Source organism: Octopus sinensis, linkage group LG3 (genome assembly GCF_006345805.1).
Source record: "Octopus sinensis linkage group LG3, ASM634580v1, whole genome shotgun sequence".
NCBI lineage: Eukaryota > Metazoa > Mollusca > Cephalopoda > Octopoda > Octopodidae > Octopus > Octopus sinensis.
In genome coordinates, this window is record NC_042999.1 from 131,793,206 (window position 1) to 131,808,338 (window position 15,133).

Here is a 15,133-nt window from a genome sequence, read left to right on the forward strand (position 1 = left end):
TCAGCAAAACTAAATATTGTTCAGTAAACTTATAAACGTGATACAAGCAAGAGTATCTCAATGAGTATTACAAGTATGTAATTGATTTGTTTATCGGTTTGATATTTATTAGTTAGGCGCCATTAAATGTCATATAATATCTCCTTTTCCTCTATGAGTTGACTATTATGTTTTTATCGTCAGTGTTGACATTTGATGAAGGTGATGTCCAGAAATTTCAGATATGACAACTGATTGCGTATTATTGGTATACTTTTATTCTTTTACTTTTTTCAGTCATTTGACTGTGGCCATGCTGGAGCACTGCCTTTAGTCAAACAAATCGGCCCCAGGACTTATTCTTTGTAAGCCTAGAAATTATTCTATTGGTCTATTTTGCCGAACTGCTAAGTTATGGGGACATAAACGTACCAACATCAGTTGCCAAGGAGTGGCAGGGGGTGCAAACACACGCACACACAAATACATTTATACACACACACACACACATTATATTATATATATATATATATATATGTTAATAAAATAGAACATATGCATATATATAAACATATATGTACGTACCTACCTCTACATGTACATATACACGCATATATGTGTACAGGACACCAAAAAGACGTCGAACACATAGAGAGACGAAAAACATAGACACAAACCAAGGAACAGGACAAGCAAAAAAGAAAAAAAGAGATACAGGACAATAAGCACAACAAAAAATCCCCTTCTTCAGTCGCTAAGGTTTCATCTACTCTACGTTTCGAAGGATAAAAGCGAGACGTATACTTCGAAGAAACTTCCTTCCTGCGAAAAGCAAATCAATTAAAATTCTGAGATCTTTTCGCAGAGGGGTAAAAAATGGTAAAAAAAGCAAGACGGTAACGACAGTACAAACATATAAACAGTAAAAAAAAAAAATTATATATAAACAGTTGAAAAATAAATATATAACAGTGAGAGACAGGACAAGGAGAACAAGATAAGAAGGGCTGTTTACGCCAGACGAAAAAAGTAATGCAAACGCTGGATTATAGTGGACGACGAGAGAGAAAGAATGTCGACCAGTGGCCTTAGAAGGCGGGCGAGAAAAGACAGGATAGCAGTTACGACGGAAGTATCGTCGCAGATGGACGACGGGAATGGGGGAGGAGGAGCAAGAGGAAGAGAGAGAAGAAGGGGAATGGTGCGAGGAGACCATGAAGAATGGTGAGGGGGAGAGAGAGAATGAAGAATGAGAGAGAGAGGAAGAGACAAGTTAAGTGAGGGAAAAAGGACGAAAAAGGGAATGGGAGAGAAAGAAAGAAAGATGCAGAGTCGCGTGAGAGTTAATATCAAGGCTAACTTGATAAACAGAACAATCTTACTTAATAGGGTGCGTGCGTTTAGTCGTATAATATGTTAATAAAATAGAACATATGCATATATATAAACATATATGTACGTACCTACCTCTACATGTACATATACACGCATATATGTGTACAGGACACCAAAAAGACGTCGAACACATAGAGAGACGAAAAACATAGACACAAACCAAGGAACAGGACAAGCAAAAAAGAAAAAAAGATATACAGGACAATAAGCACAACGAAAAATCCCCTTCTTCAGTCGCTAAGGTTTCATCTACTCTACGTTTCGAAGGATAAAAGCGAGACGTATACTTCGAAGAAACTTCCTTCCTGCGAAAAGCAAATCAATTAAAATTCTGAGATCTTTTCGCAGAGGGGTAAAAAATGGTAAAAATATATATATATAATATATGATGGGCTTCTTTCAGTTTCCATCTACCAAATCAACTCAGAAGGCTTTGGTCGGCCTGAAGCTATAGTAGAAGACACTTGCCGAAGGTACCATGCAGTGATACTGAACCAAAAACCTTGTGGTTTGGAAGTAAACTTCTTACCACTCAGCCACTCCTGTGTCTATGTTTCTTATATGTTCTGAGTTCAAATCCTACTGGAATCAACAACTTATGTACTAAGTTACTCATAGTGATTAATTGTTGTTTTGCATATGTTTGTGGTGAAGGCATATGGCTTAATGGTTAGGGTATTGGGCTTCCAATCATAAGGTCATGAGTTCACTCTCTAGTGGGGTGTTAAGCATGGTGCTTTATTTCATGTTGCTCCATTTTACTCAGCTGGCAAAAATGAGTATCTGGATTTCAAAAGACCAGTCTTGTCATATTCTGTGTCATGCTGAATCTTCCTGAGAACTACATTAAGTGTACACATGTCTGTGGAGTGCTCAGCCACTTGCTCAGTAATTTCACGAGCAGGCTGTTCTATTGATTGGATCATCTGGAACCCTTGTCATAACCAGCAGAGTACCAGTTTATGGTGTTGCACCATGTTGCACTGTACTAATCAAAAGCTTATGCTGCAGTTGTTTTGAAACTCCAAAACTTCTTCTTTGGTCTCATTGATGGTATTACCGTTTCCTTTATATCCTCAGATTTCATTTCTTTCAACATTTTAGGATATATCATTGTCGAAACTCCTTTAATATTCTCAACTCTTGCTTTTGATATCATCATCATCATTATCATAATTTAATGTCCACTTTCCATGCTGGTATAGGTTGGATAGTTTGACAGGATCCAGAGAACCACAAGGTTGTGTTGGGCTCCAGTATCAGCTTTAGCATACTTTCTGCAATATCAGCTAAAGCTGATATTGGATACTCTTCCTAATGCCAACTATTTTACTGTATGTACTGGATGTTTGTTTCTTTTTCTCATGCTACTGGCATTAATGAGGTTGCTAAGTAACTTACAAGACAGAAAAAAGAACAGGGAGAGGAAAAAAGAAAAGCTTCCACAACTAAGCTGGGAGTACCTGAAAGGAGAATGTTGCTTTATGCCAAATGTTGAAAGGTTAAAGTGAGATAGAGCAACAAGAATGGGTGTCTTGTTATAGAAGAGATACACAGTTACCCACTAGAGATCATTTATTTCCTTGGATTCATCATTGTCCATCAAATGTTTTGTTCTTACACTCGCTGACAACCACTTCAACCAGGCTTCGGCCAAATCTGGATCGGATAAAATCAATTATCCATATCCTGTTGGCAATGCTATTGTCATGTCATACAGTTCTAGTCAAAAAGTCATGCTGTAGATATTTGCTGTCCTTAAATAGCTTTGATCAACTTATATGCAATGCTACGATAATTTGCATAACAATGACAGGACTGTTGTGATGTTCTTTTAAAGCTGAGCTTTTATTGTTTATTGTTCCTTGTCATGCCTTGTTTATTGTTCCTTGTCATAAATAATCCTCAGTAGTTATTATTAGACAACATTAAGGAGGCAAGCTGGCAGAATCGTTAAACACATCAGGCAAAATGCTGGGCGGCATTTTATTCATCTTTACATTCTGAGTTCAAATTTCACTGAGGTCAGCTTTGCCTCTCATCCTTTTGGGGTCAATTAAATAAGTATCAGTTGAGCACTGGAGTTAATGTAATTGATTTATCCCCTACTCTGAACTTGCTGGGCTTGTGCCAAAATATGAAACCATTATTAGTCAACATTATCAATGATGTAAATAGTTCTTTTATTTATCAATAATACTACAGCCTTGTCTAGTCATCACATGAGCATCACTATCATACAGGTTACAATGTGAATGGAGGGCCTTTCCTCAGAGAAGGGTATTCCTCAAACTAGGAACATGGCCCTAACAACAGCCCAGAGTCTAGAATAGTCGAGAAAAGTCATCAATGGCCTATACTCCATAGGGTATGAAGGTCTTAAGAAGAAGAGTGTGTATGTACATGATAAAAGAGTGATAGAAAGAGGAAGGGTGAATTTATGTACTGTGTGAATGTTGTATTTATTTTAAAGCAAGGAAAATAGCAAGGGTGATGTGTTTGCTGACCTTTACTAACTGATGATGTTGATAGAGTTGTTGCTCAGCTTGAATGTTAGGAGGCTCAGTCTGTGAGAAAATGTAGCAGGGAAAAGAGTTCCAGAAGGTTGTAGGTCTGGTGGGTCAGAGGTTTAGAAAAAAAAAATGTTCAGTGCAAGATTTGGTAGGGGTTAAATGCTGACGAAAGAATGAGGAGTGGAAAAATCTGATAAGTTTCAGTTGGGGGATTGGGATAGTAGACAGGTTTTAGTTTTGGGGGATCAGGGATTGTTTATAGTAATAATGACAGAAGAGATTTATAAAAAAAAATAAAGTGTGTGAGAATCCATTCTTGTCAGATGTCCGGAACTCATTATCCAAAGTGGCTTGCCTTATTTAACCCTTTTAGCATTTAAATCAGCCATATCTGGCTAAAATATTCTTCCTGTTTCATACTCAAACTGGCCAGATACAGCCTCTCACACTTATTCTGCAATGTTAGCCTAAAAAATAGAGTCACATAATTGAAACTTCAAGACTACAAAATAATGCACAATAAATTCAAAATAATGTGAATACACGAGCATTACATTTGACAGGGTAATCTGACTGAGTTAAGGGAGATCTAATTGCTTTTTCATTGCTATTCAAACTAGCTGGGTGAGCTCCTTTCTTAGCAAGGTAAGTGGATATGTTGATCATCTACAGACCAATATGTTGGAGTTTATTCAATCCATAATACTATCTTCTTTTCAATCTATACTTTACAAATCAATTACTCTGGCATCCTTTTAATCACTAAATAAAGAGATAAAGCTTTATTCAAAGAGTAGAAATATTTTTAGACATTTATGCTCATGCATATATATATATATATATATATATATATATTTGCAGATATCTTTTCTAATAGTGTATTGAAGTTGAGATACATACACATGAAAGGAATCTTTGATAATCACTTACTAGCCAAAATATAAATCTCTATGGGCAAAATAACAATTATTATCAGCTAGAAACAGTGACAGACAATGGGATATGTCTCAGTTTTGAGATACTTTCATTAACAGGCAAGACTGTTTCATGTTTGTGAAGCCTACTGTTCTCAACATGGTATTGTTGGAAAAGTCGCATATTACAACCTAAAGACAGAAATTAAACTTATAATCTAGATATAGGACATTGAAGCTGTCTACAATCATTGTTATTCTCACTGTTGGGTGTACAACTAATATCCCTAGAGTACATTTTAATTTCTCTGAAACAGTAAGCTGTCCTATTTATTCTGTTTTCTTTTTACTGACGATTTAATTGGGGGCATTCCATTAATACTCTTATGGAAGTGTGTATATAGACTTGTTGTATGGTTGTTTTATGGCTTAACTTTTCTTAACTTGCATGGCACAGTGTTTTTGCTATGGCATGAATGTATTTCTTTCAGAACAAAATTAACATCGGTCACTAACAAAGTGTCAAGATTTTTGTTCTAATTTACACAGTGTCAAGCATTGTGATCTTCTGTATGTGTGGTGTAAGTGTTCATGCATGTGTCTGATCAATGGCTTACACTACATGTATGCATTCTTCATTTCACTATTTTTGTGTCAGTGTATAATCTGACAGCCCATGAAAATTTAGGAATTTAACATATCTCGGTCATCAGGTCCAAGAAAGATTTAAGTGACCTGCCTTACTAACAAACGTCTATTCACCTTTGAAATACAATATTATTAATACTAGGCTTTGCATTGTTAATTCTTCAAGACACTTATTCATGAAGAAGTTAAAATACATCAGTATTAAATGCTTTTATAGAGAGTTATATAAACTGTCATCAGAAAATATTATGATGATATTATGTGTGTGAGTGCATGCGTGTATATTTATGTATGTATGTGCGTATGTGTGTGTGTATGTATGTATGTACATATGTGTGTGTATGTATGTATGTACATATGTGTGTGTGTATATGTATGTATGTACATATGTGTGTGTGTATGTATGTATGCATGTATGTATCTATGCATGCATGTATGTATGCATGTATATATGTATGTGCATACATGCATACATCATATATGAAAAAGTATTTTAATAATCACCCCCTGTCTAAATGATTAATCTTTATGCAAATAAATAAATAAGTTAAAAAAATAACAATTACAGTCAACTAGAAACAGAATGGGACATTCTATAAATGTGTGTGTGTGAGTTCATGAATATGTATTTTTCTCTTTGTGAATTCATCAGGTTTACATATATGTATGTATGTATTTAGGTGTCTATGTGTATGGATGTAAGTACATATGCTTGTATAACTATATGTATGCATAATGTATTCATTAAGCAGCTCTGAATTTCCCATATCTGTGCATTTGTTCTCTGCACTGTCACCTGAATGAACACAGAGATAGGAAATTGAGTAACTTGAGATGATGTTTGGACCAGCTTTTTACAGTGTCATTCAACAATTCACCAAAATTCACTCACCTTTTCTGCCCAAACTTTATTGATTTTATATGTACTATTATGGGGTGTTATTAACAAATTAATAAATATATGAACTCATATGTATTTAGTCTTAGCTGAGTAGCCTAGCGATTAGGTTGTTAGGACCATAGTCATAAGAACATCAGTTCATTTCCTCAACTAGGTAGTGCATTGTGTACTTGAGCAAAGCACATCAGTTCATATAGTTCCAGTTTATTCAACTGAAAGTTAGTACTTTCTGAATGCTAGTGCAGACTTCTCTCCTTTCAACTGTCACATCCTTGCTGTTTTGCTGGATCAAGGGAGAAGCTAAGAGGGTGTCTGTGTCTGCTCATGACTACACAGGCACATAAAACAATTAGTGAGAGCATGGTGCATTCTCCCAGACTGTTCATACCCACTTGGGAGTAACAGCTAAGCTTTCAAAGAAATTTGACCTCAAGGCCCCTTGCAGTAGGATTTTAAAAATTGAAATTAGTTTATTTAGATATTATTAATTTCCAGAGTGAATTACTGGAAGGAGGGAAAATATTATCTGCTAGATTATTAACTGTTGAATAATGTTTGAAGTATACTGTTGAAATATTAGGTAATATTAACTGGGTACGTTATCATTATCATTATTTAATGTCTGTTTTCCATGCTGGCATGGGTTGGATGTTTTGACCAGAGCTGGCAAGCTGGAGAGCTGCATCAGGTTCCAGTCTGATTTGGCTTGGTTTCTATGACTGGGTTCTTTTTGCATGTTATGGGCAGGTAAAATTATAATTATAATTTTACTAGTGCATATAGAAAAGAGCGAAACAAATACTACTTTTTAAAATAAATCATTTATTAAATTAAAATAAAATCAAATAAGACAAACTCATATTTATTGAAAATATACAAAGTAGTCATCAGTGACAATAATAGTAGAAGAGCATTGTAGTTTGCCGGATGCATTGTGATACAGCAGTACGATAATAAATAATGAAGACAGAGAGCTTCTAACAATGTGGAAAGGGAAAGTAAAGTAACTTTTATGTATTTCAGGCTTAAAGGCCCATCATCAGAAGTGAATGGCTTAGAAATGTGATTTTATGTAGATTCTGCTATTTTTGATTGTTGAACAGCTCTCCATAATTACAAATGTGACATTACCTGGTGTTACCAACAGTGGAAAAAATATATTCCCAACATTACATGCTATATGACAAGTTACTCTTTGGTTCCCATCGCCAACTGGTGGTTGTCACACGCTGATGACAGGTCAATACCCAGAAACTCGGGTCCGCGTATATCACATCAGGCTGGAGATGGGAAAGATGACTTCCCTTTGCAAATACTGATAGGGCACAGATAGTGTGTCAATAGCCAGCTGGTGGAGATGTCTTCCTGGGGCTACAAGCTACAGTAGCATCAGCCCTTAAGAGTTAGCCACATTTAGGTGTCAAATATACTTCACGATGTTGTGCAGCTACTGTTTATACCTTGCTCAGAGATTTATTATTGCTTGTTTCCACTTTTTCAAGATTAGTGACTATTCATCACTGGAAAAAGTATATATGTATATATATATAACTTTAAAATTGAATAGAAGATATAAAATCCACCTGATGAATGTCATTTGAAGACAGGAAACAATTGTAGTGGCGATTTATTTACTTTATATTAAAATTTTTTATGTATTGATTAAGTCTTTCCTTGTTTGATTTGCAAAATAGTGGTTTTGTCTCTAATAATATTATATATATATATATATATATATATATATATATATATTTGAATTGAGAACCACTTCCCATCATGCTGATGGTCAATACCCAGAAACTCGAGTCCATGTGTATCATGTCAGGCTGGAGATGGGAAAGATGACTTCCCTTTGCAAATACTGATAGGGCACATATAGTGTGTCAATAGCCAACTGGAGGAGATGTCTTCCTGGGGCTACAAGCTACAGTAGCATCAACCTTTAAGGGTTAGCCACATTTAGGTGGCAAATGTACTTCACAATAACATAAAAGTTATCTCTCTTTGTGAGATGGACAAACAGAGAGTGGTAGTAAGACACTGCCAATTATGTTGATAGAGTTTTGAGACTTATAAAATTTTCAAAGAAAGTTTTTAGGCAAGTTATATTATGAAAAGATTAAGTAACAAATAAGAATGAAGTATAAAAAAAATGTATTTTGTGCAAATTTAAAACTTTACTTTTATTTTCAGCTCTTAGTATAGTGAAGAAATCATTTAACTGTGGAAATCCATTTTGTTATTGTTGTTGTTGTTTAGTTATGGGTAATTGTAAATACACTGTAGATTAGATAAAAATGCATAACAACTTGGTTTTATTTACATTCTCTGCTTGTTAATAAATCAATATAATAGCAACAAGATTTATCATAGTACACATGGTATGACATTTCCGTGTTGACAGATGTGGAAGCAAGGATTAGAATTGAAGGGCCTTAGAGTCAACCTTGCTAAAACCAAAGTCTTATTAAGTAGGAAGGCAGACAAACCAGAAATCCCTTCAGGTAGATGGCCCTGCTTGATCTGTAGAAAAGGTGTAGGTAGAAACTTCATAAGATGTACCCTGTGTAAGCTGTGGACACATAAGAGGTGCAGCAATATCAAAGGGAGGCTAACTGGGAAGATAGTATTTGTCTGTGGCAAATGCTCAGGTGCTATGAACACTGAAAATGTGCAGAGAACAGCTCCGGTCACATTCCAGGGAGAAAAACTACAAGTAGTTGATAGCTTCCAGTGAGGGTGCCAGTGGAATGTTAAAAGTACATCTGAGTGTGATCGTTCTCAGGATCACAGATTGGCTCCCATGCCAGCGGCATGTGAGAAGCACTATTCAAGTGTGATTGTTGCCAGTACTTGAAAAACAACATTTGAGCGTGGTTGTTGCCAGTGTCGCCAGACTGGCTCCCATGCAGGTAGCATGTAAAAAAACACCTTTTGAGTGTGGTCATTGCCAGATCCGTCTGACTGGCCTCCATGCCGTGTCATGTAAAAGCACCCACTACACTTTCGGAGTGGTTGGCTTTAGGAAGGGCATCCAGCTGTAGAAACTTTGCCGGATCAGATTGAGCCTGGTGCAGCCTTTGGCTCACCAGTCCTCAGTCAAACTGTCCAAACCATGCCAGCATGGAGAGCGGATGTTAACCGATGATGATGATGAACACACATAGAAAAGATAAATATTACAAATGAACTCTACTAAGTGAAAGTTCAGAATAAACACAAAGAAGTGAATACCACCAAGATGAAGATGAACACAGTGCTCTATAAGTTTGTTGATGTGTTATATTCAGGAATACCTCAATTTAACAATTCAGTTCTGAATGTTCAATTGTTAAGTGGCTGATCATTAAGTAAGAAGCTAATTTGCATAGAAGTAATGATAAAATGTTGCTTATGTTCTCACTGATGGGATTTGACGTAAGAAATTTTTTGGAACTGTTAAATAAGGAACATCAACATCATCATTTAACATTTGTTTTCTATGTTGGCGTTGGTTGACTGGATCCAGTGAGCCACAAAGCTGCAGGAAGTTCCAATGTCATCTTTGACATGGTTTCTACTGCTGGATACCCTTCCTAATACCAACGACATTAGGGTAAAGGGTAAAGACTCTCTTCAGTCATGAATGACTATGGGATTGCACCTGGAAAGTTACCCTCCGAGGCACAAGTCCACTTTATGAAAGACCAGCAGTTTCCCATGCATACCAGTGATGTCATCCACGGTAAAGACAAAGCATGATACAGCTTGGCACCAGTGACATCACAACTAGTTTCTACAGCTGAGCGAACTGGAGCAACATGAAATAAAGTGTCTTGCTCAAGAACACAACACACAGCCTGATCTGGGAGTCAAACTCCCTACCTCATGATTGTGAGTCCAACATTCTAACCACTGAGTTATGCACCTTCACCAACCACATTACACTGTAAGCAATTTAGGAATAACCAATGATTTGATTAAATAAGTCATTTACAAATACGGCTATGCTTGTTTATTACTGATTCATTCATCACTGATCCTGGGTAACACAGTATGTTCAATTGTGAATCATGTTATATTTACTATGGCACTGCTTTGAAGGGTTTAATTGAATGAACCAACCTCAGTATGTACTTTTTTTTTTAAAGCCTGGTTCTTATTTTTTAGGCAGATGATATCTAGGAATATCCAGTGTGTGTGTTTTGTTAAGATACTAGGGTGTAATTTTAGAGAGATTTAGCTGATATTTTTAGCAAGGTGAAAGGCAAGTGATCACTCAGATGCTTCACATTTTTGTTTCCACTGATTTTCTCTGTGTGCACTCTGCCAGTTGGTGAATATACATGAACAACAGTTTGATATACTGTAGTAATTTAGTATTCAATGACAAAGCAAAGAAGATAAACCATAACTGGACAATAATAACTCAGATTATTTGACGAATATATAATAGCTTTCAGAAAATAAACAAATAAAAAAAAATTGACATTTAAAATTGAAATAATTTTGATAGCTTTCTTATTACATCACAACTCCATGAACAGTTTCCATATCATTTTCTTTCTTCCTTATCTAAATATCATGATAGATAGAACACCATGATTTATGTTTGTCAATGTTTCCAAAGTCATCGGTCTTAATATGTTACCTTATTATTGCAGGAAATGGAAAATGAGAAGGTCATCATCGTTCTGATAGTATGTGTCTGCTTGATTCTCATCATAGTTATCGTTTCTGCAGTAATTTTCTACTTTTGCTGCGGGTAAGTCCCACTTTGTAATCTAATTTGGCAGGGAGTAACTCACTAGTTTCTGCATGTAAGACTTATGTTATCATGGGTTACTGCTGTTTCTATTGTGGTAAGGTACAATTTAACACTTTAGCATTCAGATTATCCTGTCAAATGTAATGCTTGTTTATTCATTTTTTAAAAATTAATCATGCATTATTTTGTAGCTTTGAGATTTCAATGATGTGATTATTTATTTTAACGATAATCTTGTAGGGTAGGTATGACAGGCTGGATCTGGCTACTTTGGATGTAAAACAGGTAGAATATCTGGGCTGGATATAGTTTGAATGCTAATGGGTTAAAGTAGTTAAAGCCTATTTATCATGAAGATTTACCTAGTATTTGTATCTCCCTTCTAGTTATATAATTCCTCCAACAAGCATGCATTTTGCACTAAAAGCCAATATGAGAGTTTCCCTCGTGATATCTGCCACAGTATAGTTTGTTCTAACAGAACATCCACATTTAATATTACTTATCAGTATTACTACTGCCTCTGTCACTAATATATATTATTTTACAAGTATTTGTTATGTTAATATAAAAAAGCAACAATCTAATAAACATTACTGAAACTTGAAATACAGTAGAATAGATAAGAAAGTGATCAGAGAGGGCCCTTTCACTATATATTGTAATGGTAGAACTGACATGAAGCATCTCATCCAAGAAATAAGAAATAAAATGTGCACAACGGGAGGGTAACTTGACTAGAAATTTTTCATAATGCTAATCAAGTGTGAAAACATTGCTTTTGCCTAATTTCTCAATGGTGAATGTCATAGGAGTATATCTCCTGTAGTCATGGTTCCATGTGATAAGTGAGAAAGGAAAGGATCTCAAGGTGATGATGGTAATTAATAGCATCAATATCCTTAACCTTTGAGTTTTAGAAATAAGAGCAACAGATTGGTAGATGTCCTGCAGTTATAGACTATGGTTGTAAGAAGATAGTGGAAGGAAGGACATGCTCAGGAAGAGGATTTTGGTCACCTGCCTAGCTGACATTTAATACTTCTTGTGGGGTAGGCTTAATTAGTGGAGTCAACTCTGCTGAAAGCATTTGAGTTAGGTCTCCAGTTTGAAGATAATTTCCCCTTCCTCACATCAGTCTTGGAGACTCTGAAAAAGTTCATGGACACTACCCTTCTGACTAAGCAGCAAAAAAATATAAGCATTCACACAGTGGTATTATGGTTCATTTATACCAACCATTCTCAACCAGGGTCCCTACAACCCTTGGAGATCCATATAAGATTTTGTTGTTAAAATTTATGTACCCTACTTCTACAATTCACAAAATATTTTAACAAATTTTTGTTATACAATTCCTAATAATATTTAATTATGAAAATATATGATTTTTTTAAACATAGAATAGCTAGCAGGGTCCAGTAGAGTATAAAATAAGAATCAAAGGGGTCCACAGGTAAAAACTGGTTGAGAAACACTGATTTATACATTCACGCACTAACATACTGCATGTAAATAAAGTGGAAGTGGGGTATAACACATTTACTGCTAAGGATAATCTGTATAGAACAGGCTGGGATCAATCCAGGGGGTTAGAATTCATGGGGTGAATAATGTTTTGTAGTAAGGGATTGTTAAGTATGTAACTTGGCAGCTGGTACGGGTGTGGCTATGTGGTTAAGGAGTTTGCTTTCCAGCCTCATGTGGTTTTGGGTTCAGTCTCACTGCATGGCACCTTGGGCAAGTATTTACTACAGCCTTGAGCCCTTGACTGACCAACGCCTTGTGAGTAGATTTGGCAGACAGAAACTGAAAGAATCCTGTCATATGTATGTGTATCTGTGTGTGTGTGTGTACATGTGTATGTGTAAGAATTGACATCATGTGATTGTCATAATTGAATTTTCAATATTCTGCAAAAACACGTCTGGCCATGGGGAAATATCACCTTACTTGAAAGCAAATGAGGGTTGATAACAGGAAGAGCATCTACCTTTGAAAATCTGCCTCAATAAACTCTGTCCAATCCATGTGAGCATGGAAAAGTGGACATTAAAAATGTGATGAAATCAATAATGATGCAGTGATCAGAGAATCCAATTGGTGCAGAGATGGTGCTAACTGGCTTTGAAGGTGTGAGAGAGATCAAGGGTAGTTTATGTGTTGGTACATTTGTCAGGAACAGGGATGGGAGTAGAGTAGATACATACAAGTAATACAAACATTTGAGAGTGGCGAAAACATTCACTTTCTGCAGCAGCAATAAGTGTGAAAGCAAAATAGGATTGTGTCCATCAAAGTCACTTATAATGATGGCTTCAGAAATAGGTAATGTGAAGGAGCTGTCTTCAATACAAGAAATGAGATGGTCAGTAACTGATGCTGGTTGGAGGATTTTGTGGAACAGTGACATGAGAACTCAGGTGAGGAGAGACCCTGAGCTGAAACAACTGGAAGTATTTACTACTGAGATCCAGATGTGAGTGATGAGTAACAGGATGACTAAACTCTACATCTGTACAGCATAACTATACCAGGGAATATCTGGTGTACTGATGCAATAGGTCTAGTGTGTTAGATCAGGCAGGGTTGAGGAACTTTTTTAACCAATTACTCCAAAATATATTTATTTATGCCAATGTTACCCCTTGATTCAAATGGAAGCAAACCATAGATAACAGGGAACACATTTTTAATATAATTTTACATACATCTAATGAGTCCTCATTACCCACGAGAATTTCATTTTACTCCCACTTGGGGTAATTTGCCCTGGTTCACCAACCCCCGCATTAGATGAATAGTTGAGCAGTTAAATCAATATATATATAACTATAATGTTGTATCTTGATGAGATTAAAATGCTGAAACATCTTCAATGTAATTGTTATTGTTTCAAAGATTTACAGATTTCAGAACTCCTAATTAATTCAAATGAGGAAGCTTAAACTGTCTCCTTGGCTAAAACTTATTTCTTGATTTAATTGTACTTGAATTTAACAGATTATCTTTGTGCTACCCTTCAGCATCTCAATAACATTGATCATTTCTACAAAACTTCATTAATGAAATTAGCAAAATAATCAGCTGCAATATTTGACTCATCTTGAAATTTATAGAAAATGTAGAATGTATTAAGATATGGGATGATAATTAATTTAAGATGTAGGATGACAATTAACTTGAGATTAAAGGGATCACAGTAATTAGATAACCGACTTGACTAACAGACATGCTATATTATTTAATCTTATTAGCGCTTTAAGAGAATTTTGTATTACTCCATTTAAAAGGATTCTCATTCAAATACAACCATACATACTGACAAAGTAATACATATACAAACAGATACATTATATATACCAGCAGAAAGACCACCCTCCAGGCAGTTTCCTGCTAGCCACTTGATAATTTTCCCACATTTGATTCCCAGTTGTAATCATTTTTATATTTTACATCTAATTATTAGTACTCACTTGCTTAGTAAATATTGTTTTCATTATTTTATCACAATCATAATCTCTATTTTTTAATGAGTCAATCTGTTATATATATTTATCATTAATAATTGATAGAACTTACTGTGCATTGATAGATAGATAAAGGGAAAGATATACACACACACAAAAGTCTGGTGCTGTGAGAACACATGGAAATGGCGTTTCCTTACTTTTTCAAACATACCCATATTTAGAATAATCTAATATAACGATATCATTCATTTGGCATGTCTTGAAATATGCCAAAACAATTTAATTCCACACAAATATATGTTACTTTACATATAATTTTATGTGTGAATTCTATTTGCTGAAACTTGCTGAAAAGCATATTTTGCTTTACTGTGGTATCTCCTTTAGACACAATTGTTTGTAATCAAACTGTTTCCATTTCTCTCGGCAAATACTTTTACACTAGCCTTCCTTTGAACTCTAGATAATGCAACATACTGTTGACCATGTGAGAAGAATTGTGTTGGAAGATATATTCTAATTTGTTCAAAAGTCTGTCCCTGTGTCTTGTTGCATGTCAAGAC

The 15,133-nt window shown here is 35.4% G+C and overlaps 1 protein-coding gene across 4 annotated transcripts in view; it reads left to right on the top strand.

Moving 5' to 3' along the window:
• Positions 1 to 15,133, top strand: part of LOC115209825 — a 162,281-nt gene that overhangs the window by 131,097 nt on the left and 16,051 nt on the right. For all 4 annotated transcript variants that reach the window (XM_029778386.2, XM_029778384.2, XM_029778385.2 and 1 more), the window contains one exon: positions 10,994 to 11,094. In XM_029778386.2, coding sequence (XP_029634246.1) covers positions 10,997 to 11,094 — 98 coding nt within the window. In that variant the 5' untranslated portion in view covers positions 10,994 to 10,996. The remainder of the gene's footprint in view (positions 1 to 10,993; positions 11,095 to 15,133) is intronic.